At 39.8% G+C, this 24895-nt stretch overlaps 2 protein-coding genes across 3 annotated transcripts; both read right to left on the bottom strand.

Moving 5' to 3' along the window:
* Positions 1 to 1360: 1360 nt before the first annotated feature.
* Positions 1361 to 17769, bottom strand: slc6a14 (solute carrier family 6 member 14). Its single transcript, XM_061687886.1, has 15 exons — positions 17649 to 17769; positions 15073 to 15220; positions 14853 to 14984; positions 13560 to 13721; positions 10056 to 10170; positions 9839 to 9971; positions 8655 to 8795; positions 6143 to 6278; positions 5424 to 5516; positions 5216 to 5341; positions 4998 to 5107; positions 4821 to 4920; positions 4232 to 4341; positions 1707 to 1874; positions 1361 to 1600 (listed from the first exon to the last, which is right to left on the bottom strand). Exons 1-15 carry the CDS (start codon positions 17700 to 17702, stop codon positions 1484 to 1486), a joined length of 1845 nt encoding a protein of 614 aa, XP_061543870.1. The 5' UTR covers positions 17703 to 17769; the 3' UTR covers positions 1361 to 1483.
* A 515-nt stretch (positions 17770 to 18284) lies between these two features.
* On the bottom strand, positions 18285 to 22599 carry fmoda (fibromodulin a). 2 transcript variants are annotated; one of them, XM_061687996.1, is made up of 6 exons: positions 22515 to 22599; positions 21669 to 22039; positions 21193 to 21315; positions 20122 to 20262; positions 19772 to 20063; positions 18285 to 19079 (listed from the first exon to the last, which is right to left on the bottom strand). In XM_061687996.1, exons 2-6 carry the CDS (start codon positions 22011 to 22013, stop codon positions 18928 to 18930), a joined length of 1053 nt encoding a protein of 350 aa, XP_061543980.1. In that variant the 5' UTR covers positions 22014 to 22039; positions 22515 to 22599; the 3' UTR covers positions 18285 to 18927. The 2 variants fall into 2 exon arrangements, with proteins under 2 accessions (XP_061543980.1, XP_061543981.1); XM_061687997.1 differs by having other exon boundaries at positions 19772 to 20039.
* Between the last annotated feature and the right edge of the window lie 2296 nt (positions 22600 to 24895).

Genomic DNA, 24895 nt, shown 5'->3' with positions numbered 1-24895 from the left:
ATGCAAGCTGATAGTAGTACAGTAAATGTTGACAATGATATTCTTATGTCATTTTTTTCCACTTCCAGAGCTTTTCATATTCACTGAAGTGGCTCTTCCCCATACTGGACTTCATGTATGGACTCAAGTACAAACCATCCAACCACAAACACATCAGTAACGTACTGTGTGTGCATACGTGCGGGGTGCACACGTGGGCAGGAGATTGGGAATTTGCTGCCATGGTGACAAGGCTTGCAGTATCTAATAACAGGATGTTAAGAAGCCTGCAGTTTGTGGCAGGGGTGGAGAGGAGCAGCAGAGGGAGCACAGGTAAGTCGAAAAGACTCATGTTCACGTTTAGCACTTTGTCTTAATTATCTCATATTTATGCAAAAGCGACATCATAGAGACAACTACCCCCCAGAGTACGCTATAGCATATTTCTCTTTCAATTATTTTCCTCCAACAAATGAGCAGATAATTGTCGCTCAGGGACCTTATGCCCTCCTTCTGCTAAAATGTACAATATTCCTTAATTTGATCATTTTTGATAGTCATTTCATGGCATGTTTTGAGTGTGTCTGTTGCGTGGGAGGTGGCAACAGGTCTATGTTGAGCTGCAGGTTCTCTCTGCATGGTTGCCATGGTGAATGTGACAGGGAGAGTTTGCTAAGGGCTTCAGTAAGTTGAATGTAATTACTGCAGCAGAAAATCTATACATACTGTAGATAAACAGGTCAAAGTGCAGGTTACAAAACTGAAATTACCAAGGTGTTGAACATGGAAAACAAAACCTGACCCACTTGTTAACATTAACCTAACTCACTTGTTAATCAATACCCAGGTACTGTAATTTCTCATGTATAATGCGCATTATTTAATTTTGGACTTTTTGAAGGTGACTCAGCTGATTGGTGGGCAGCGTCCTACCGCCCTCTGTTGACCAGCAGCCACTGGTTTTAACGTCATGTTATTTTACATTCTTTCTAAGACACTGTCATCCATCCATCCATCCGCTTTCCTTATAAGTTGCGCATCTTTCTTGAACCTTGAGTTTGAAATAATTGAACGGAATATGTACTTTGCACATTAAGTACACCTGGACAGTCTTGTTCTATTCAAGACGAGCTGTACGAAAAAAAATTATGCCTGCACAAAAATAACAGACCTCAGTTTTGATCGAGATAATAAAAGAAGTCCTAATTACCTCTGCCAATTGCAGATCACATGACAGACAGAACGAACTGGCAGAGGGTGCTGAGTTTGTTTTTTTTAATGTCTGGAATAAATTCACTCCATTATAATGGTAGAGGTTTATTGATTGTTGCTTTGTGTTCAAAATCCATATTACACATACTTTAAAACACACCAGGTAATATTATTTTAAAATAAATGGTTGGATAAAGCCTTTATTTCCCCCACTAAGTGGCGCTGCAAGTCAAGTTCAAGTAACATAAATATTGTTACATTTTTAGATATGCAATATTTACTTTTGCATGAACTACACGTTTTCTTTTTCTCCTCTTTTTCGGCAGCGTTCCTCTGAGTAGCGCTCTCCTCGATGCATGTCCAGAAAAGGATGCCATTCTTCCGCAGGGGAGCACAGTGACTTCAGGCGCTGCAGGAAATAGTTAGCATCATGCACAGAGGTCAGAGTTTTCAGTTTGCGTTTTAGTGAAAAATGTGTCCAGTCTCGTTAAAGAAAAGGCCAAAGAGCAAAACACCTTCCAAAGGTTTCCTTCTGCTCTGCTCATCTTATAAACAGCAATGATGGGGATCCATATGAGTGGGAGAGCAGATGCGCACCAGCCCAGAGCTACTGCCCAAGCTGGTAGCTTTACCCCTCCATAGCTGGGGGGCTTAAATGACTTCAGAGACCACACCAGGATGGCCTGGACAACAGGCAGAACACTTTACATTTAAACTCGTCATAGACCTGTTACATTTGTCTAAAGTAAGTAAAACAGAGTCCTATTCAGTGGAACCTCTAAGACAGACAAAACATGTGCAACTTCAAACTGTCATCACATGTGATGTGATTGATGCATGTTGAGACTTTAGCACAGCGGTCATCTAAAGGGTTAACCCCATAGGTGCTTTGCCTTTTCTTTGGGTGTTTTTGTGATTCCGCTAGCGGAATCAGTGATGGCATACAAGGAAAGTGTGTTGAAAAAAACAAAAACCGGAAGCAAAGCTTTAAGACAAACGAGCTTGCACAGTTTTTTTTATCTTTACAAAGAGGCCATACAGCAGATATAGTGACAAACACTATGTTGGTATCTGATCCCGAGGTCTCAAGAACTGATTACTTTCACACTTTACCAGGTGCTGCATGGTTCTATACAGACATGGCATCAGCCCCTTGTAATCTAATAATCTAGTATTACTCTCCCACAATTCACTGAGACAAGGGACCACCAGGGGATCTGCGGGGTGGCAGTTGCCAACCCCACCAAATGCTTTGCCACCCCAGTTGCCTCCCATACTGTCAGCAATGAATCTATCAATAAAAAGAAATGTAATTCTTGATTAGAAATGTTCGTGATATTTTCTCCATCCATCCAGCCATCCATTTTCCATACCGCTTATCCTCACTAGGGTCGCGGGTCGGTATGCTGGAGCCTATCCCAGCTGAGTCTGGGCGAGAGGTGGGGTACACCCTGAACTGGTCGCCATCAGAGGTGGGTAGAAATGCGCTACATTTACTCCGTTACATTTACTCAAGTAACATTTTGGATAAATTGTACTTGTCAGAGTAGTTTTAATGAAGCATACTTTTTATTTTAACTTGAGTATTTCTGTTCGGTAGAAACGGTACTTTTACTCTGTCGCAATAATCTACATGCCAGTCGCTTCTTTCATTTATCAGTAATTGCGTGCGCGATCTATTTTTAAACTTTCGCTTTCGACCTCCGCATTGGCACCGTTGCTCCCAACCACCGTGATTACCACAGTGATGTTTGATCACCAATCAAACGACACAAGAAAGTCACGTGTCCGCACTCAAAGTCTCCTTTTGGGCTTCGCGGGCCAATCAAAGTGGCTCGTGACAGCCGCAACAGCTTTAACATGCACTGGAGTTTTGTCACTGCCCAAACTTTTTTTTAGTCCACTTCTTACTTGACATCTTGTGGTAAGTTGCAGATGTTTTTGCTGTTCTTTTGGCTGTGTATATGGCAACAGCACTATTTAGCACTATTTTATGGTCACAAGTAACTGTAAAGCATGCGTCTCTCTCTCTCTCTCTCTCTCATACGTATACAGACAAACACACACTTTATCAATAAGTCTGGTCAGTAAACATTCTTCACTTAGTCAGTTTCGTGGATAAAGCAAATAATGTTTCTGCATGGCCCCATATGCGTTTTTTTTTTCACTTGAAAATTGAAATGGTGGCAGGCGTGTGTGGACTCCCATTGAACATGAGTTTGAATGTGATCTGTTACTTCTGAACACAGCCACATGCCAATTATAAGAGTGAGTGCATCTTTGCAGAACCAGATTTATTTGTATTTATTTAATTTAAACTTTATTTAACCAGGTAAAAGACCAGTTAAAACAATGGTGCAATTGCAATGGTGACCTGGCCAAGAAGGCAGCAAGTTAAATGTCAAGTCCAAGTCAATCAGATTCAAGTTTATTTCAGTTGTTTATATTTAGCTCCCCTCTCAAAAAGATAAAAAAATAAATCAGTTGAGTTTAAAAAACTTTACTTTACTTGACATTCATGCTCTGATTTTAAAAATAAATCAGAAGTTACTCGCTAGATGTGAGTGTATCAAGTGGCAGTTCAACCTCCAGGTTTTTGTGAGACTTTTGAGTCACATTTTCCTGCAAGTTTCGGTTGATTTCCAAACTATACAAATTAGGAATGCACCAATACGAGCATTGTAAAAAATGACTCCTGATACCACATAACCAACCTGACATATACAGTACTTTAGTGTCAGCCGCGTGTAGATACCTTCAGGACATGGATGACAACACTTTTAAGGCCACTGAAATTTATTGTATGCTCTGCAAAATAGATGATGAATTCAGCTCGGCCAGAGCTTTTGATTAAAATAACATGTTCATCACAATTGCAGGACATAATGGCATTATCAAATATCGTTACTCTATGGGCGAGCACTCAAATGTAAACATTTGTACTCGGTCTGAAAACGTGGTATTGGTGTATCCCTAGTACATAGAGTATGTATGGTACAGATGGCATTTATGTTATGATCCAAATTAAAAAGGAACTCACCAACAGGATACAGGGGCTGATAAAAAGCCAACATGCTCGCCACGACAGCCAGAACCAGAAGCTCTTTTTCCCGAGCATCATTTCAATGTCCTCAATTAATCGGTTCACATCTGCAACACATGCATGCACGCACGCACGCATGCACGCCCATACAGTTGCACACACACACACACACACACACACACACACACACGCGCGCGCGCACACACACACACACAGACTCAAAACAGCAGGAATTAAGATGTGTACAGTTAAACTCCAAATTATTATCATTCATACACTGACCAAAAGTTGAGTTAAAGTGCACTTTATTTGTTGAACGGGTTTACTATCTCAACACAAACTTTTACAATCTTTTGACAGTTTAATTTCTTTTGACAGTTTAATTTCCAGACAGAATATACCTGGTAAAACAAAGAAAAGTTAACTTTAACTCAAAATTTAATTTGTATGATTTTGGTCTTAACCATAATGAGTAAGGAAGTCTTTGCATGGAATTTTTTGTTGAGTGGAAATAGGGAGCTTACTACATAAACACATCCAAACACAACATGTTATTGGAATATGCATTTATAAAAATCCATTTTACCATATATGTAGCAGAAGCCAATGATCTCCATCAGAGCAAAAATAATCAGTACCCAGGTTGGAAGGAACGCATCCATTAGAGTTACCCAGTATATTCCTGCCTATTACACAGACACACACTGCACATGAACTGTGTCAGAATACAGGCAGCGCTAATAGCGCTTATCCGCAGACCCACCTTTGTGACCAATGGCAAGGCTAATAAGAAGCCGATACAGGAACATCCAACACTTATATAGGCCCGTTTGGCTTTAGGGAAGGCATCCATGAAGATGGTGGAGATCACTTCTAGTGACAGACAACATGGTGATGGCGATAATGACGATGATGCTTCATGGTAAGATGGCGATTTGCAATTAGTTAGGCATGACAGCAGCAAATTTGTGATGACCTTACCTAAACCTGTGAACTGAGAGTCGAGGCCAACAATGAATATCATGAAAAAGAAGAGGATTGACCAAAGGGTGGAAATGGGAAGCTTTGTCAGGGCTTCTGCGTATGCAATGAATGCCAGGCCGAATCCTGTGCAAAGATAGATAATGGCATAAGACAACATAGAATAGCCTTTCAACATCTTGAATTAGTGCTTTTACAAGTGTCTGACCATCTTTCACTACTTCTCCAATAGGAACCTGGTAGATGTAGGACATGTGACCCACAATGGAAAAGCTGGCAAAGCCTGCTAAAATACTTGTTGCTGGAATGAAATTAAAATTGTCACATTAAACACAAATCAGCATATGCTTCATTTCAAACAGCTCTGAAGTTCATGTGCATTTTCTCGATTTGACCAGTCAAATAGTTTCATGTCTAAATCTCAGGACTTTACACCGCTCTCCTTAACTTTGCTCCATTAATTCAACCATCCATCGATCCATTCACCCGTTCGTCCATCCATCCATCTATTTTCTATTGCACTTTTCCTCATTAGAGTGACGCGTTAGCTGTCGCCTATATCCAAGATGTCTGGATGAGAGGCGGAGTACACCCTAGACTGGTCTCCCAGCCAATCGCAGGTCACACGTAAACAAACAACCATTCACATTCAAACTCACGGGGAAGTTAGAATCTTCAATTAACCTAACATGCATGTTTTTGTAATGTGGAAGAAAGCCGAAGAACCCGGAGAAACACGGGTAGAAACATACAAACCCCACATAGGAAGGCCGGAGTTGATATTCGAACCCAGTGCCCATTAATTAACATAATTGGAATTTACAACTATAGCTTTTATCTTCTGAGGTAAAACTAAATGCATGAATCAGATAAGCAAAATCAATTTTAGCCATGTGTGTGTGTGTGTGTGTGTTTTTGTTGTCCTACCATAGCTGATGATGCTAATGGTCACTGAGTCCATGAACACGTTGTTGTGGAACTTGCCATAAGAAGCAAGAGTCACAAGTCCTCCTCCAGCAATTGAGAGCGAAAACGTAGTCTGAGTTGCAGCGTCCTTCCAGACCTAAAATTACACGTGTTTCTTTGAGCACAATGATGATAAAGATGGCAGAGGTTGCTGAGGACAAAGGCCAAAACATTGTTCTCAGCATCACAATTCTATAGCAATCTGCTTCAAGCTTTGAGGGATCATACTGCATCTCTTTGCTCAAGCTCAACTTAACCACGGCCCATGCAATTGGCAAATTGCAACTCTGTCAATTCTGGTGTTCTCAGGCTGCGATTACAGGCCCAACTTGAGGAGTTCATGCCACCCTCATGAAGTCTGTTCCTGACAGATTGCCCAGAAAAATGCATAAGCGTGGCCTGCTAGAGGTTCATTTGTTGGGCTCCAGTAGTTCCCCAGTTCTCCCTTGAGCAAAGGAGCAGATACGGGTTTTGCTCTCGAGCTGTTGCTTTCCTGCAACTCTCGTGTACTGGTCTGTCTCCTGGTATCTCTTCCGTGCTCTTGACAATGTGCTGGGAGACATAGCGAACCATCTGGCTACATCTCAAACGTAGATGTGAGAAAGCTGCACTCCTTGAGCAGTCATATACCACCTCATGCTATTACCACTAGTCGCGAAAGCACTAAAAAAAAATAAAATAAATTAAGCCAGCCAGAGATCAGCCACAATTGATGAGGACAATGGGCTGTGGCACAACAGCAGGCAAAACTGATTTGCAATCATCATTGCTTCCTAACTGGGCAGATTGATATCCTGGATGTTTAACTGACTTGTTCAACTATGATGGATTGGTATTCCTTCTTTTTCTTTTCAAGTAGTGGACTTTTGGAACTGCACTTTAGCTATCACTGTGTTCTGTGGCATTTTTCTAGCTTTGTGACCAGAGGTGGGTAGGAACGCGTTACATGTAGTTCATTACATTTACTCAAGTAACGTTTTTGGATGAATTGTACTTGTCAGACTAGTTTTGATGAAGCATACCTTTTACTCGAGTATTTACTTTAAGAAGAAACTGTACTTGTACAGTTAAAAAACTGTACAATAATCGACATGCCGGTCGGTACTTGCATTTTTCAGTAATGGCATGTGTGATCTATTTTCAGACTTGCGTTTTTTACTTCCGCATCGGATGCCGTTGCTTCAATCCACCGTGATTACCGCAGTGATGTTCACCAATCAAACGAAACAAGACAGTCACATGTCCGCACACAAAGTCTTCTATTGGGCTCCGCGGGCCAATCAAGGTCAGTCGTGATAGCCGCGCGCAACTCGTGTTTACATTACAGACTACGAAAAACAACAGCTTTAACATGCAGTGTAGTTTTGTCACTGCCCAAACTTGGATATTTCAGCCCACATCTAACTTGAGCAAACACTTGGCGATAAGTTGCAGATGTTCTTGCTGTTGTTTTGGCTGTGCATATGGCAGCATTAGCACTATTTTATGGTAACAACTGTAAAAAACACATCTTGTTCTCTCCTTCTCCCCCTCTCCCTTTCTCACACACACACACACACACACACACACACACACACACACTTTATCAATAAGTCATGGGCATGTGTTGTTGTTTTTCCGCCACTTAAAAATTGAAATGGTGGCAGGTATGTTTGGACTCCAATTGAAAATGAGTTTGAATGTGATCTGTTACTTCTTAACACAGCCACATGCCAGTTATAAGAGGGAGTGCTTCCTTGTGTAACCACATTAGTTTTATATATTTTATTTAAAGTGTATTTAATCAGGCGGCACGGTGGACGACTGGTTAGAGCGTCAGCCTCACAGTTCTGAGGACCCGGGTTCAATCCCCGGCCCCGCCTGTGTGGAGTTTACATGTTCTCCCCGTGCCTGTGTGGGTTTTCTGCGGGCACTCCGGTTTCCTCCCACATCCCAAAAACATGCATTAATTGGAGACTCTAAATTCCCCGCAGGTGTGAATGTGAGTGCGGAGGGTTGTTTGTTTGTATGTGCCCTGTGATTGAAGAAGACAGCAAGTTAAACGTCAAGTCCAAGTCAACCACATTCAAGTTTATTGTAGTTGTTTACTTTTACCTCCCCTCTCAAAAAGATACAAAAATAATCAGTTGAATTGTACAAATTGTAGGTCACATTAATGGTGGAAAAAACCTTTTAAATAATTTATGTTGGTCAAAATTCTTGGCATTTGAACAGGTGTGTGTGTACTTTTTATATCCTCAGCAGCCTTGTTCCTGTTTTTGTAATCTGCCTGGTATTGTGCTGTTTAACAAGTGGAAACAATATCGTATGAGACCATTTCTTGGAGCTGAATGTGCCTTAATTTGTTATTTTACAAAGTTTTTTTTTTTAACTGAAGATTGTACTTATTATGTTTTAGATGGTCTTAGATGACCTTAAGTTATAACCATGCAATTAATTGTGCAAATTCACACTAATGCGCAATACATCTCACCTCCGCTTCTGTCAATTTAGTGAGGTTGGATTTAGCACCAATGTAGAACTCTATCCCATCTCTGGCTCCCTCAAGTGTCACGCCCCTGATCAGCAGGATCACAAGCGCCGCATACGGGAACAAAGTGGTGAAATACATCACCTGCAGAGACACAGGGCACATAAGAGCAACAAAGGTAACAATTTAAAAGTGCTTCACTGTATTTACAAACGTATTTATTTAATTTTATTTTTTATTGTATTCAGTACATTCTTTCATCGCATTCTCAAGCCTGTCCAGGGACGAATACTGTATTTCAAGTCAGCACGTGAAGCGGCCATTACATTGATCACACAAATCTTACCGCAGTACTGCATTGTAACTGTACGGAGGGGGCGGTCACAGGGGGGTGCAGGCACTGTGTTAAGGGGGCACTGCCCTGTTCCCCCCTCGCCCACCCCAGAACTCCTACTGATATAACTTAGCTGCTCAAGATGATATGTTGCATGTGGCACAGTTGCGTGCTTATATTACCTTTTTGTATAGTATTGATTGTGTCTGTCTATAATTGTGACCAGAGGTGGGTGACTTCGGGCGAAAGGCGGACTACACCCTGAACTGGTCGCCAGTCAGTCGCAGGGCACATATAGACATGGACAACCATTCGCACTCACATTCACACCGTCACTGAGTGGGAACTGAACCCACGCTGCCTGCACCAAAGTCAGGCGAGTGTACCACTACACCATCAGTGACCACATTCAAATTTTATTTAGTTATTTTTATTTTATTTGACGTTCATGCCTTGTTTAAAAAAAAAAAAATAAATAAAATAAAATAAATCAGAAGTTACTCACGAGTTACTCACTTTTTTCACTGAGTACTTTCTTACTCTTACTAAAGTAATTATTTGGAGGACTACTTTTTTCTTTTACTTGAGTCATATGAGTAACAGTAATCTTACTTGAGTGCAGTATTTGTCTTCTTCCCCACCTCTGATTGTGACGTGAAAGTGGTAAAGTGGATTAAGTAGGCAAGTCCCCATTTAGGATTATGTACCATAAACAAGACAGGCCACTGGTAAAATCTAACCCTAAATGCAAATAAACATTTTTCCATTTGTATGTTAACACATACTACAAGCAGTTTTTACTTTTTCTTATCTGATGTTGTGGATGCAGAGGTCAAATATGACATTGACTTACTTTTCCTGCTGACTTGATTCCTTTGATGAGCACTGCACCAACAAGGATGGAGCTCACCAGCAAACAGAGAGCCAAGTGCCAAACTATTGGACCTGTCTCCTCAATACTACTGGATCTCTGTAGAGCCACAGCACTGAGGAAGAAGGTGAGGCTGATTTACAGACACATCAACTAATGCGTGCAAACGTGTTTGAAGACGGGAATCGGAAATACTTACTCCCAGTACTGCTCACTGGGGCTCTGCACTCGAACTTTTATCTTGTCGGATGAAGTGCAAGTTAAGTTGTCCTGAGTCCAGTTGGCCACTAAAGCACCACTTGAATTGTAATATACTAGAGAGGGAGAGGTGATGAGTCAATTGCTTTTCCCCCCAGGAAGCATTGATGGAAACAGTGTGTAGTTCCTACAATGCAATCACAATTAACAGGGACGCGAACACAACTACAACCTCAATTCCAATGAAGTTGGGACGTAGTGTTAAACATAAATAAAAACAGAATACAATGATTTGCATTTCATGTTCAACCTATATTTAATTGAATACACTACAAAGACGAGATATTTAATGTTCAAACTGATAAACTTTGTTTTTAGCAAATAATCATTAACTTGGAATTTTATGGCTGCAACACTTTCCAAAAAAGCTGGGACAGGGTCATGTTTACCACTGTGTGACGTCACCTTTTCTTTTAACAACATTCAATAAACGTTTTGGAACTGAGGACACTAATTGTTGAAGCGTTGTAGGTGGAATTCTGTCCCATTCTTGCTTGATGTACAGCTTCAGCTGTTCAACAATCCGGGGTCTCCGTTGTCGTATTTTACGCTTCATAATGTGCCACACATTTTCAATGGGAGACAGGTCTGGACTGTAGGCAGGCCAATCTAGTACCCGCACTCTTTTACTATGACGCCACGCTGTTGTAACATGTGCAGAATGTGGTTTGGCATTGTCTTGCTGAAATAAGCAGGGGCGTCCATGAAAAAGATGTCGCTTGGATGGCAGCATATGTTTCTCCAAAACCTGCATGTACCTTTCAGCATTAATGGTGCCTTCACAGATGTGTAAGTTACCCACGCCATTGGCACTAACACAGCCCCATACCATCACAGATGCTGGCTTTTGAACTTTGCGTACATAACAGTCCGGATGGTTCTTTTCCTCTTTGGCCCGGAGGACCAGACATCCACAATTTCCAAAAACAATTTGAAATGTGGACTCGTCGGACCACAGAACACTTTTCCACTTTGCATCAGTCCATCTTAGATGAGCTCGGGTCCAGAGAAGCCGGCGGCGTTTCTGGGTATTGTTGATAAACGGCTTTTGCTTGTGAATGACTGAGCAATTCAGGGAAGCTCCTTTTATACCCAATCATGGCACCCACCTGTTCCCAATTAGCCTGTTCACCTGTGGGAGGTTCCAAACAGGTGTTTGATGAGCATTCCTCAACTTTCTCAGTCTTTTTTGCCACCTGTCCCAGCTTTTTTGGAACATGTTGCAGCCATAAAATTCTAAGTTCATGATTATTTGATAAAAACAATAAAGTTTATCAGTTTGAACATTAAATGTCTTTTCTTTGTAGTGTATTCAATTAAATATAGGTTGAACATGATTTGCAAATCATTGTATTCTGTTTTTATTTTTTGTTTAACACAACGTCCCAACTTCATTGGAATTGGGGTTTGAGAATTTGCAATGAGTCGATAAAACCATGGATATAAATAAACCTATACTCTACCTCAGCCGACTTTTTAAAAAATTAGGTATGTTGACAGGGCGTTTGCAATGATGCAGCGCAATACAGTGGTCCGGACTGCTTGGGAACTCTGGAAAATGTTGAGCTCTAAGCTAACCTGCGCAGCACCAGCTATGCACTGCGGCTAGATATTTAGAATGGCTAAATATTGTCCTTCCACAGTGCAGAGTCGCTCCTCTGAGTCACTAATCCTCGCTTCCAATAAATTACACTTCGGACAAGTATTGTTATCACTAAAAGGAGGAGAGGAGCGAATCGTGTGAAATATACCAAACGAGAAGAGACGGCGGAGAAGCCATACTAACTGCTAAGCTAACGTGAAATTAGCAAAACACCAGAATAAGTGCTTATGTGCAACAGCTACAAAATAAGCATGCACGAGAGGGAAAACTGGAAATAAATCAGTACGTTACCGCGTATGTCAACCAGGAGGAGAAGCCTATAAGGTAAAAAGTATATTAATATCAAGCATTTTAAATATTTATGGTATCAGTAATGTCATTTGTCTTTGTTTGCGCAATAGAGTTTTGTATTTTAATTTTGACTTTTGAGATCTGCAAAATAAATGTTCTCAGAATTACACTACTGTATATCTTTTGTTTTTGTTTGTTGTTGTTGTTGTCTAATGTTCAGTTATCTTTTTTTTAAGCAGTTTAGCTTTGCTAAAGGACTATCCAACCAAGTCAGATATACTTGCATGATAAATTCTACACTTTTCTTTATATTGTAGTCTATAATGTTACCATATGAGGATTTACTTAATACTGTGATATGAATTTTAGGCCATATCGCTGAGCACTAAGCTTAAGGTCCATCAATGAGTATGCTCTTTGTCCTTACTGATAAGACAAATCTGCTCACTAGTTGCAAAACTGTACGTTACTAGTAATGAAAAACATTTATACTACTTGACAACTGCATGCTACTAGTATGATTAGTATCATCGAATAACTGCTCAAACAGCTTACCCTATGCCTCTGAGGTACTACAATTCAGAATTTAACCTGAATTTCCAGTGCATCTCCCTTTAATATTGTATACAATTTTGGAGTTCCCACTGCTGTGATGCAAGAGGTTACGTGATACCTCAGAGTACCTCAGCATAAGCATACGTCACAAAAGACCATATCACGAATAACACTGGGTGTGTTTTGTATTTTCTTTGTCTTTGTGTGGCTTATTGCAACAGTTGAAATCACGCAAGACCTCAGCACTCCTAATGTCAGTTCAGTTCAGCAAGCTTCCAAAGGATAACTTCATATGTGTGTTTTTCTCTTTCTTTGGCTCATTTCAAGAAAAGGGCTGGCTTCAACAAGTTTGTTCAGAGAAAAAGAATCTAAGAAAGAAGAAATATACTGTACACCAGAGGTTACTCCAGTGTCAACACGTGTTGTTACTTGTTAGGGTGTTATGTTTTATTGTTTTTACGTTACACAGTGGTTAACTCCTGGTTTCATTTATTTGACAAGAATATCACATATAATGTCAGTCTTTTTTATTTAAAATCAAAGTGTATATCAACAGTAGTTTCATTATTTCCTTTTTTTTCTTAAATCTGAAAGTCAAACACAATCAGCATCCTTGAGACTGTTAAAGGTTACATTTTCATTTGTGAAAGTTTGAAGGTAAGTTAACAGTTACTGTGTGATCTTTGATCACATATTCTTAAAATGTTTTAATTATTCTGGCATTAAACAGTTATCACTGAAGGTTGTCTTTAAAATTGTATGTGACTCAGGCCTTACGTAAAAAGCTATTATTCAAAATGTAAAAATGCTCTTCTCTACAAGAATGATAGGTTATCAAGGTCGAAAGTAAATTTGCAGATCTGCAAGAAGATGGGTAAAAAGTAGTTTTTTGTGTGTTGCGTCATTATAATACTGAAGAAAACGTCTTTGTTTTCTTGGAACATCTCATGCCATTCAGTTCTTGAAAAATCAATGCGTATGAGTATTGTAGGGCACCTAAAGGCGTGTCGCTGCAGTTTCTGTCCCCCCAACTGAGGCTCTTGAACCATGGCAAAGGAGATTGGAAGGAGGCGAACAGGTAGAACAAGCCATAGGACACGATGACGTTGTAGTATATTAACACCAGGGTGCTTTCAAAGACTATTCCAACGCCGACACCTGTAGATGGGTCAGGATGTTCATTATGCATGGTGGATGGCAATAAAACATGCAAGCATGCTCCAAAATGTACAATGCATCCACCAGATGCTAAACGAATCGTCAATGACTGCAAATACTTCCTCTTTATTTGAAAGTTAATGATAGACAGTGGTGCTTTGAGATACGAGTTTAATTTTCTCTGTGAGCACGTTTGTGTGTCAAAACACTCGTACCTCAAATCATCTTTTCCAATTGAGATGAATGGAAATTCCATTAATCCATTGCAGCCTTCCCCCAAACAACAACAAAAACTGTCATGTGTATCTTAATGAGGAAAAATAGCACTCCATAATATTGTACTTTATAAAATGTTCAGTAATGAAAGAATTAAAAAAAATTTTGTCACACTGCTTCAATTAAATAAAAAATAAATAAATAAATAAATAAATTAATAAAATCCTGTGTGGAGTTTGCATGTTCTCCCCGTGCCTGCGTGGCTTTTCTCCGGGCACGCCGGTTTCCTCCCACATCCCAAAAACCTGCATGGTAGGTTGATTGAAGACTCTAAATTGCCCTTCGGTTGCCCTTCGGTTTGAATGTGTGCGCGAATGGTTGTTTGTTTATATGTGCCCTGTGATTGGCTGGCGACCAGTTCAGGGTGTACACCACCTCTCGCCCGAAGATAGCTGGGATAGGCTCCAGCGCCACCGCGACCCTTGTGAGGATAGAGCGGTACGGAAAATGGATGAATGGATGGGTTTCCAAACTGCTGATTTTTGTAAAATGCATTGCAGTACTGACACCATAAAGTACTCGTATCTCAAGTCTGTGCTTACAAGTCAAAAGAAAAAAATTGGTCGAATGACGGCTCGTATCTGGAAAACCTATCTCTCTCATGGCATATATTTTACATTAGAAAAAATCTCACGGAACACCCCGAAACAAAAATGTCACAAAAAGTGGAAACACAGGTTGATTATGTACCTCCTGCCATCAAGTGGAAGAAATGTTCATTGTTTTGGCTGTCAGTATGTGTCGCTAGCATAGATAGTTGAACAATGCTACATTATTTGTAGTAAATGACAAATTCTCAGGCCACGCGCACTACTTGGGAATAACATTTATCACTTGAGTGAAATTTCGACTCACCCTGAAGTAGTGGCACCGCTCTCCATACGTTGATTATGCCTTGACTGGAGAACTGACCGATGGCACTCTCCAGGAAGTAAAAAGGAATCCCGAACAAAACCAACATAGTCAAATAGGCAATAACAAAGGCACCTGCTCAAGGGGGATAAACAAACATTATCTATGCATTTGGAACCCTCCGTCAATGTCATTCAAAGTATTTGCGATTTGGAATTTTTACCCCCGCCATTCTTATAGGCCAAATATGGAAATCTCCATATATTTCCCAGACCAATAGTGTAACCTGTCAAAGAGAGTATGTATTCTGTCTTGTTGGCCCAGTTACCACGCTCAGGATTCTCATCACCGGCATCAACCACAGGAGGATCCTGCATAGAGATGTTGTTCATGTATCATTTCATGTCACATCTTTTTGTCTGCCTGTCGAGCTAGTTCTCAAAGCCCGGGAAATGTTTACTTCTTCTTATCAGTTCCAACTTACGCTTGCAGTTTACAGTATAGTAGCTCCGGTGTGAACTATTCGGCAATTTAACATTCACATTTCATAAATCCAACTTCAAGGCAGTCTTGTAAAATAACAGAGTACAAATATGTTGGTACTGTACTTTTCACAAACTTGAACTTTACTTCCGGTCATCAGGTAAATAGGGCTCTATTTTCGTAGACTGTGTAACTGCGGCGTGGCGCAAAAAAAAAAAAAAAAAAGGCGTATCTTCATGTTCATGCAAGCGCAAGGCTCGCTGTGGATGTTTGACAATTTTGCAGCCGGTCTGCGGCAAGCTGGGTGTTTCGGCACAGTGAGGGTTGTGTCCTTTAACATGTGCCGGGCACAATTTGGTGGCACAAAGTCGGTCTAAACTTACAACTACTGGGACCACATTGAAGTCGGGCGCGGTAAGCAGACTGCTGGTCTAATGCAATTTGGGTGAATTTGCTGCTTGCTTTTCCTCGTGGAAGGAGAGTCCAAAATGGGCAGAAAAAGCCAGTACCCTGAGCTTGAAGAAAATACAATTATTGGCCAAAGTTAATTCTGTTTATCTGGCGCAAGACACAAATATCCCCCACACCCACTTTGTCGAATATTATTATAATAATGTTATCAGAAGCAAATACAGTACTGGTAGCACTGTAACTCTGTTTATCTTTAGGCTTTGATAGTGCTTTGGCTGTTGCTTCAAAGAGGTTCTGTCCTAGAGATTCGGCGAGCCATTGGCTGAGAAGGTCTGGGGGTGGTTATTTTGCTAATTAGAAGTACTATTTCGTAATAGTTGGCAGGCACTGTAGAAACCTAACTACTATGTTTGTGTATGAACAAGAAAAAGTCAGTTTTTTTGTAATATGTCCCTTTTAAGGAATCATGAACTAAACCTATTACTATTAAATTAATCTCTGTACATGGCATCATATGATGACTTTAGGTGTTAATGGATTGTACAAATGTTTGTCATCGTTGAAATGAAGACCTCAAGGGTTGAAGGACTCCATTTTTTTTAAAGTTTATTTTGTTAGACTGAAATACTTTTCCCACCAAATATCTGTTGTGTTCACGGAGCCATATTAATTTCCCCTCCACAATCTAAATAAATCCAATGTAAAAGGTGAATCAAAAATTCGACATTTACAAAGCTAATCATGAACATTTTTATTTACATTGTTGAGGAAGTATTACTAGTATTATTAGTTTAACATTTTGTTGTGGGTGTAGTTTGCAGTGATGTAGAACTGCCCAGCATCATACTTCAATTTTGAATACCTTATTTAGCCAAATTAGCAATTCTACTGACTAACTGTACCTATGAGAGGTGGGTAGTAACGAGCTACATTTACTCCATCACATTTACTTACTTATATTCCGTTTTTGGATCTATTGTACTTGTCAGAGTAGTTTTAATGCAACAAAGTTTGAACTTGAGTATTTTTGTTAAGAAGAAACAATACTTTTCCTCTTTTACATTAGGCTACATTCTGGCCGCTACTGGTACAGTAATTGTATCTACAGGTATTCAGTACTGCTTGCGTGATGTATTTTGTTTTGTCATAGAGACTTGTGTCACGTTTCACCAAGCCACCGTAACTACTAGTTTCTACTTTCTTTCAAAAGAAGCAAGGAGAAAAAGCCATCCACAATGTACTGTATGCACAGCACTAAAGAGAAAGTTGTAAATTGGCAGAACTCAAATTGTTTGTGGGTGAATCCACCTGTCACAGTTCAATATTGTCAAATTATAGATGCTGTAAATATATGAATACTTATTAATAATTAATACCGGTAATATCTGCCTGGTGAACCTATTGTGCTGTTTCAACATGTGTAAACAAAGTTTATTATTTACAATTATTTGAATTTGCCTTAGTTTATGTTATCGTGCACAAAAATTAGTATTGTTTTAAAATGACAGCATTTGAATTTGCACATTCCTGTTTTATGTTTTTGTATTTTTGATGTTCATGTGCTGTTTAAAAAAAAAGAAGTAAAAATGAGAAGTGACTCACCAGTTACGCAGCGCATGAATATTTTTTTTTTTCTTTTTACGGAATACTTTATCTTACTCAAATAATTATTTGGAGGACTACAGTTTACTTGAGTATTCTAAAGTAACAGTACTCTTACGTAAGCATAACTTTTGGCTCCTCTGCCCACCTCTGGTTCCTATGATGGTGGCTGGTGAGTGTTTGTCATTTGGACAGCATTCAGTTGTCATTCATTGATGTTGATGTTATTATGAATAGCACCAAAGAACAAATAAATAATGAAGCATGTAATGCTACAAAAGAAGCAGACGTTTTCCATCTCACCTGATCAGTTATAATGGGCGCGTCTTTGGGAGGATTGGGACGGTATTTCCTCATGTTGTTGCAGCTGCTGCCAGTTAGTGGAAAGCCTAACTGATCCAAAGTTTGTCAATTCACAGTGACCCACCACTAGCCAAAAAGGTCATTTTTGTAATCCCACTCAAAAATGATCCAGCAAATGTTGCCGCCCCTCTGTATAATGAGCTCCAGTTGTTCACCTCACACTGTTGCGTCAGTTTTTCCATCACAAAACCTGTCTGGTGCTGTCAAGTCAGGTGGGTCTCAGCATTACAGGACGCCACAAGGCTGAAAGGCAGCCTTTATTTTTTTAGTTAATCCAGAACAAACAGTAACCTGCTGGTCTTTAGTCAATATTTTTTCTCTACCTGTTAGGTTACCACATTTGATCCGTGGTGTGTGTGGAATTTATGCTGTGTTGTCATGTTTTAGCTTCAGACATCAACATAAATAGGTCTTTGAAGAAAAAAAAAAATCCCCATAAGCATTTGGTTGACAGGATTGTTATGTGGCCTGGGCTTTATAATACTATTTAAAAAAAATAAAATGTAGCATGTAGTCATACTCACTGTATGTATGTATGTTTAATGGATGGACAATCAAGAAGTCCACAAATGGGTCTAAATTTGTTACATTTTATTCATGCAAAAAGTAGAAAAAGATGATACAGAGTGAAAGATGACTAAGAGTGCACTTGTACAAAATCAAGCATTTTCATTTTATGAAAGATTATCTTGTGAATGCAACTTCCACTACAAACTTTTCAGGTCAACACCTGCTGAGCGAAGGAAGAGTTATGTCAAACTTGTCATATCCTCAGCCATAAGACTTCTAATTACACAACACGATCAAATACATTCAAATCCAACAAAAAGAGTGAGAGAAAGAAAGATCACAGTACTGTAAAATTCAACGAATAAGACCACAGTGAGATTAGTTTCACATGTACCGAAAATCATACAATATCTTAAAACATAATATGAGCTGTACTTTTATGGATGGACAAAAGACGACCCTGTTATAAAAATTTATAAAAGTCCTTAACGATTCTCAAAAATATATTTTTCTTGAATTAAACTACTGCAAATGTTGCACACAGATATATATATATATATATATATATATATATATATATATATATATATGAAAAAACTAATCAAAAGACAAAAAATGTTTCTTCTGGATGTAAAATAATCCCACAGCAGTAGCAATGTAGAACAGGGTTTGTAATGGTGGAGGTGTAATGAACAGGTTGAGTACATATTTAAACATCAACGCTGGAAGCCAAACGCAGGCAGAGTGACGAATCCGATGGGATGTCCAGTTGACTGATCTCATTCCCATCCAGACGCAGAGTTTGCAGCTTGGAGAAGTTGGTAACATCCACAATGGGGCAGAAACTCCCCAATGTGAATTCTGCAACGAGCATAATTAATTAAAAAGAGGAATGCTAAAGTCGGCGTGGCTTTAAGGGACGTCACAAATCGGGAAAGAAAATATGCCCTTAATCTACTGTGATTAATATTAAAACTAGTTATTGCTATTAACGCTTACAAATGGAAACACTATCATAGATTCAGATGTCAAGCCCCATTTAGTTAATTCATTATTTTTGTATTGGTACATACTCTGTCACATGCGAAGCCTTGAAGCGTTTATTTCTACAAATGACAATAGATTAGCAATATTCCGGAAAGGGTGAGCTTTGTTTTTTAAAGCAAAATTTATTAGTTTTTAAAATTCAACATTCAAGGATTATGTTTTTGATAAAACTGAGAAAAAAGAGAATGGCAACGTGCAACTCTAAAATAAGAGACACTAGACTGGTCGCCAGCCAATTGCACATAAAGACAAAATAAGCTACAGTGAGAATCTTGACTAAACCTAACATTCATGTTTTCGGAATGTGGGACAATGGTTGAGTACACGTAAAAACCCCTCAAGTGTGGGGGGCACATCCAAGGAGGAGGGGGTTTGAACTCCAAACCTCAGGACTGTGAGGCAGACTTGCTCACCACTTGTCTTACTGTACTGCCCCCTACGCATTTATTTAATATACTGTAAAAATTAAAACGGTAGAAACCGCCTGTATAAATGCCGGTTCTGACCTTTGATGTGATTCGCTTGGAGATAGAGATGCTGCAGGCCGGTGCTGACCAGAGGGATTCTCTCCAGCTTGTTGAAGCTCAGGTCCAGCTCCACCAGCCCTGTCACGTTAAAGATGTTGGATGGGAGGCCCTTGTCTGTGAGCTGGTTGCTGGCTATCCGCAGATACTGCAGCTGTGTGAAAGTGGCCAAGAAGCCTTCAGGCAGAGAGGCAATGGAGTTTGAGTCCAAGTAGAGTTGGTGGAGTTGTTCAGGGAGAGCCTCTGGCACCTTGGAAGGACAGCGTGGGGACACCTGGGGTATAAGAAGGTTCCTTTTTTTTTTCTTTAAACATAAAAAGTCACACACTCACCTTTGTTAACTTGTTGCCGCTGACATCCAAAAGTGTGAGAGATGTCAGGGACTTGAGTGATGCACCCACGTCTGTGATAGCGTTATCATGGAGATGCAGGATTGTGAGGTTATCCATTCCCTCTAGGTCTGAAGGTGTTACCTAGGCAACATGTACATTATTATAAGGTCTTCTTCTTCTTTTCTTCAAAAACCAAATGTAACAAAAGAGAGGCGCAAATTGAAAAAGGCTGTTTGTGAGACCCAGGAGAGGGCAAACATTGTGCCCCTTATAGACCATTATCAGGTGCTGATTCACAGTCACTATCCCAAAATTGAACACCTTCCCCTTGTGTTGCATTTTGCGAAACAGTGAATCTGTTTATGGAAATATTTAAAACAGGTGTAATAAGCATGTACAGTACATGTTCTACACTAAGGAACAATTTAATACTCCCAACTGCCATACAAGTTTACATATTGGTACTGTATAATAGGATTATCCATTCTTTTCAGGCCCTGGCAGACTTGCGATGAAACACGAAGGAGTTTGCAGAATAATACTGGCACCCAGTGGCATTTTGTAGGTATTTGTGGAAAACATTGTGTGTTTGTTGATAAGCAGCAAGAATGCGCGTCATTACTCTTTATGCTTTCGCTGACAAGAAATTTACTTTGCCGCCTGCTTGGTAGAAGTAATTAGTACACTGTATGTAAATGATGTTTGCTCATGTTGTCTGAACTGTAAGATGTTTTCGTAAGACCCGATAAGTTCTTGTTCTGGTTCTATGGTCGTCACATCTTTTCTAATCTCCATGACTGGTAACCTTTTTGGTGGCATTAAAAAAAAAAAAAAAAAAACCCATCGGACTTGTCGGCTTCATCATTTATATGCTCACTGAGAGCTTTCCAACATTGGCTGTTATCACTTCACAGTTTATGATGATGTCAAAGTTTTGTTAGATAGAAAATGTTGGTTCCAGGGTATGGTCTATATATATATATATATATATATATATATATATATATATGAATATGCTGCTACCACAAATATGTGACCCCCACAAGCTGCACCACTGCTGTAAAGTGTTACCTTTTCAATGTTGTTATGGTTGATCCTCAGGTCTCGAAGGGTGCGAGGGAGGTTACGAGGGATGCTGGTCAAATTGTTGTGTTGTAAATAAAAACGCTCCAGTCGTCCCAACTTCAAAAAGGCCTAAAATCAATATGGTCGTCTCGGTAAATTGTGCAAGATTCAAACTCACAATTTTTAAAAGACCCCTATGTCCACTTAGTTCCTAAATCATCTAAATCAGGTCTCAAATGTACAAATATTATGCTTTATAAAATTATAGTTCAATAAATATAGCAATTTTCCTAAAGTACGTGTATCACTTCCACTAATTTATTGTGATGCGTTTTAATTATGCGATGATTTGACTGGTTCCACCCACTTGACAGCAAATTAGGCTGTAATTAAAACGAGTTTGACACCCTTGTTCTAAATTGTCCATTTAACGTGCAACCGTCCAAACTGAACTTGTGTGTGCTTGTAACGGAGAAGTTTACCTTCTCGCTGATGCCATCGGACGCAAGTTGATTGTGGTGCATCATAAGCCACACAAGATTAGTTGCGTTGACCAGATCTGAGTCGGATATGGCTGTGATGGCGTTGTGCTGGAGGTACAAGTACTTCATCCGGGAGGGGATGGCGGGCATGGCTGTCAGGCCACGTCCATCACAATACATGGCGATGGGAAAAGTTGGGGGACAGTCACACTCAGAGGGGCACTCTCCTCCTGCGTTGTCCACCTGGATGGAGCTACGGCGGCTGTACAGCCAGGCGAAAGGATCTTGTGCATGGCAGGGAGAGAGCGGAAGCAGGGCAGACAAGAAGATGATCACCGGATGCATGGTGGCACTCAAATATCCTCCTTAACCTGAATGGCAAAAGAAATAAGCATGTTTATTTCAAACATAAAGGGGTGCACAATGAATGCCTTTCTTGCTTTACAAATATGTCACTATTTATTAACGAGGTTGAATAAACACCCAAATACAAGAAGTGCAGCCACTAGCATAGTTTTGGAATGGAATTGCCTGTAGGGAGCAACATTCTTAGAGGTCTTAATCCACAGGGAATCCAAAGAGGAAGTGTAAAAAAAAAATAAAAATAAATAAATACCAGAAAGAGAAATGTAAACCTGGTTACAACGCATTCTTTGTCGATGCGTCTCAAAAGTGGTCCAAAAATTTTAGTGGAGTATCCAACAATGAAGTTGATGTCGAAGGAGCAAACAATAATGCGAGTACGATCCTATCTGAACGTGCTTACAGCAGGAGGTCTCATACCTTTCTAATTGCGCAAAGAGACGCATTGATGGACACACACGCACACACAAATACACACTTTACCTGGTCTGCAATACAGGCCCCTTCTCTGTGTCCCCCTCGCTGTGGCCGAGTGTTCCCAAGACTGAAGGGCACACGGACCAACATCAACAACAAATAGACCTGAAGGTCTCCACCCCTTTTCTGCTCCTTCACTGTGATGGTTTCTTCCACTCTACCATCCACCCTCCTGCCCCCATTTTCTACATGCAGGCACCAGCAAGCAAAACACACATCCATGCATCTATCTACCATTGTGCAAATACGGAGAGACATGCTTTGACTAATAACTAATATAATTGTGTATTACCACTACAGGGGAACCTCAGTTTATGATGCACAGTGAACTCCTTTGTGCCACAAGAGGTCACCTTCATTGATCGCTGTGCTTTCATTGGATTGTTGTATTTTTATGGCCGAGAACTGTTTTAATGCAAATATTCAATATAATTATGACTTTACTACAGTGTTGCCGTGGGTTAGTAAGATAGAGTGCCTTGTAAAAGTATTGGTCCCCTTCTCAAATTCTTATATTTTTGCATAGTTTCCCCACTTTAATGTTTAAACAAATGTAAATATCAGACAAATGTAATCCAAGTGAACTTAAACTGCTGTTTTAAAATGGTGGTTTCATTTATTAAGGAAACAAAATATACAAAGTTACCTGGCCTTGTGTGGAAAAAAGAATTACCCCCCCCCCCCCTTGTTAAATCATGAATTACTTGTGGCTAGTCACAATATTTGGTTAATTTTCACTGATCACACCCAAGCCTGATTTCCACCACACCTGTTCAATCAAGAAATCACTTACACAAATCTGTCTCGACAAAATGAAGTCGGACAAAAGATCTAAGAAAGCTGTAACAAAATGACACGATCCAAAGAAATTCCAGAAGAGTCGAGAAATAAATTAATTCAGTCTGGAAAGGGTTACGAAAGCCATTTCGAAAGCTTTAGGATTCCAGCGAACCATAGGGAGAGCCATTATCCTCACAAGGTCATTACACAACAATAAGGAAGAGACTGGGTAAAAACGGCACTCATGGCAGAGTTCCAAGGCGAAACCACTGCTGACCAAAAAGAAGAAAAAGGCTCGCTTTACTTTTGCAAAAAAAAAAAAAACATTTGAATGATTCCCAAGGCTTTTGGGAGAATATTATATGGACTGACGAGATGAAAGTTGAGCTTTTTGGAAGGTGTGTGTCTGGTTACATCTGCCGTAAATGTAGGACAGCATTTCAGAAAAAGAATGTCATCCCAACAGTCAAACATGGTGGTGGTAAAATGATGGCCTTGGGCTGCTTTCTTGATTCTGTGATTGATGGAACCATGAATTCTGCTCTCTAAGAGAAAATCCTGGAGGAAAATGTTCAGCCATCAGTTTGTGACATCAAGATGAAGTGCACTTGGGTTCTGCGGCAGGATAATGATCCAAAACACACCAGCAAGTTAACTTCTGAATGGCTTTAAAAACAAAATGAAGGTTTTGGAGTGGCCTAGTTAAAGTCCAGACTTTAATGCGATTGAAATGCGGTGACATGGCCTTTAAAAGGCCGTTCATGTTTGAAAACCCTCAATTTTTGCTGAATTCAAACAATTCAATGGGCCAAAAGATCTCAACAGAGATGTGAAAGACTCATTGCCAGTTATAGAAAACACCTGATTTCAGTTGTTGCTGTTGAGGATGGCCCAACCTATTTTTAGGTTTAGGGGGAAGTTGCCTATTCCCACAAAGCCAGGTAACTTTGAATAGTTTTTTTTTTTTTTCCTTTAAAGAAATGAAATCGCGATTTAAAAACAGCACTTTAAGTTCACTTGGGTTATTCTTTTCTGATATTTACATTTGTTCGATGATTTTAAACATTAAAGTTGGGAAACCATGCAAAAATATAAGAATTTGAGAAAGGGGCCAATACTTTTTTTTACGGCACTGTACATATGAATCTGATGTCATTACCTATGATGCTCACAGCCACTTGGGGGCATATTAGCATGAGAGGAGTGCCATGACAAACTTAATACTCAGGAGGGAAATTGCAAGTGACAATCAAACTACAAGGACTGGTTCTGTATGCAGCAGCCTGCTTAGCAAGCGTTAACATGTGTTACTGAGCTTCCTCTCCAAGCAGCTCTTTTTAAGGGTTAAATAAACACACGTGTGAGCGTGCCCACATGTCGTCTGTCTGGATTTAATGTGAGTCATTTCCTCCCTCTCTAATACCATGTGAGTTCGTGTCTTCCTTTTCGTCATTTCATTAAATGAAGTGACTTTCACTGTTTCCGTGTCGCTGAATCACAGATCATAATAAAATAAAAATAATAATAAATGTAACTGTTAATTATTTGAAAATGTTTTCACTGGAAGGTTTGACTCCAAATCTTACAGTTGGAACATATCTGTACTT

This window comes from Phycodurus eques, chromosome 10 (genome assembly GCF_024500275.1).
Source record: "Phycodurus eques isolate BA_2022a chromosome 10, UOR_Pequ_1.1, whole genome shotgun sequence".
Taxonomy (NCBI): Eukaryota; Metazoa; Chordata; class Actinopteri; order Syngnathiformes; family Syngnathidae; genus Phycodurus; species Phycodurus eques.
Note: the sequence above shows the minus strand (reverse complement) of the source record. Positions and strands in the feature narration are given on the sequence as shown.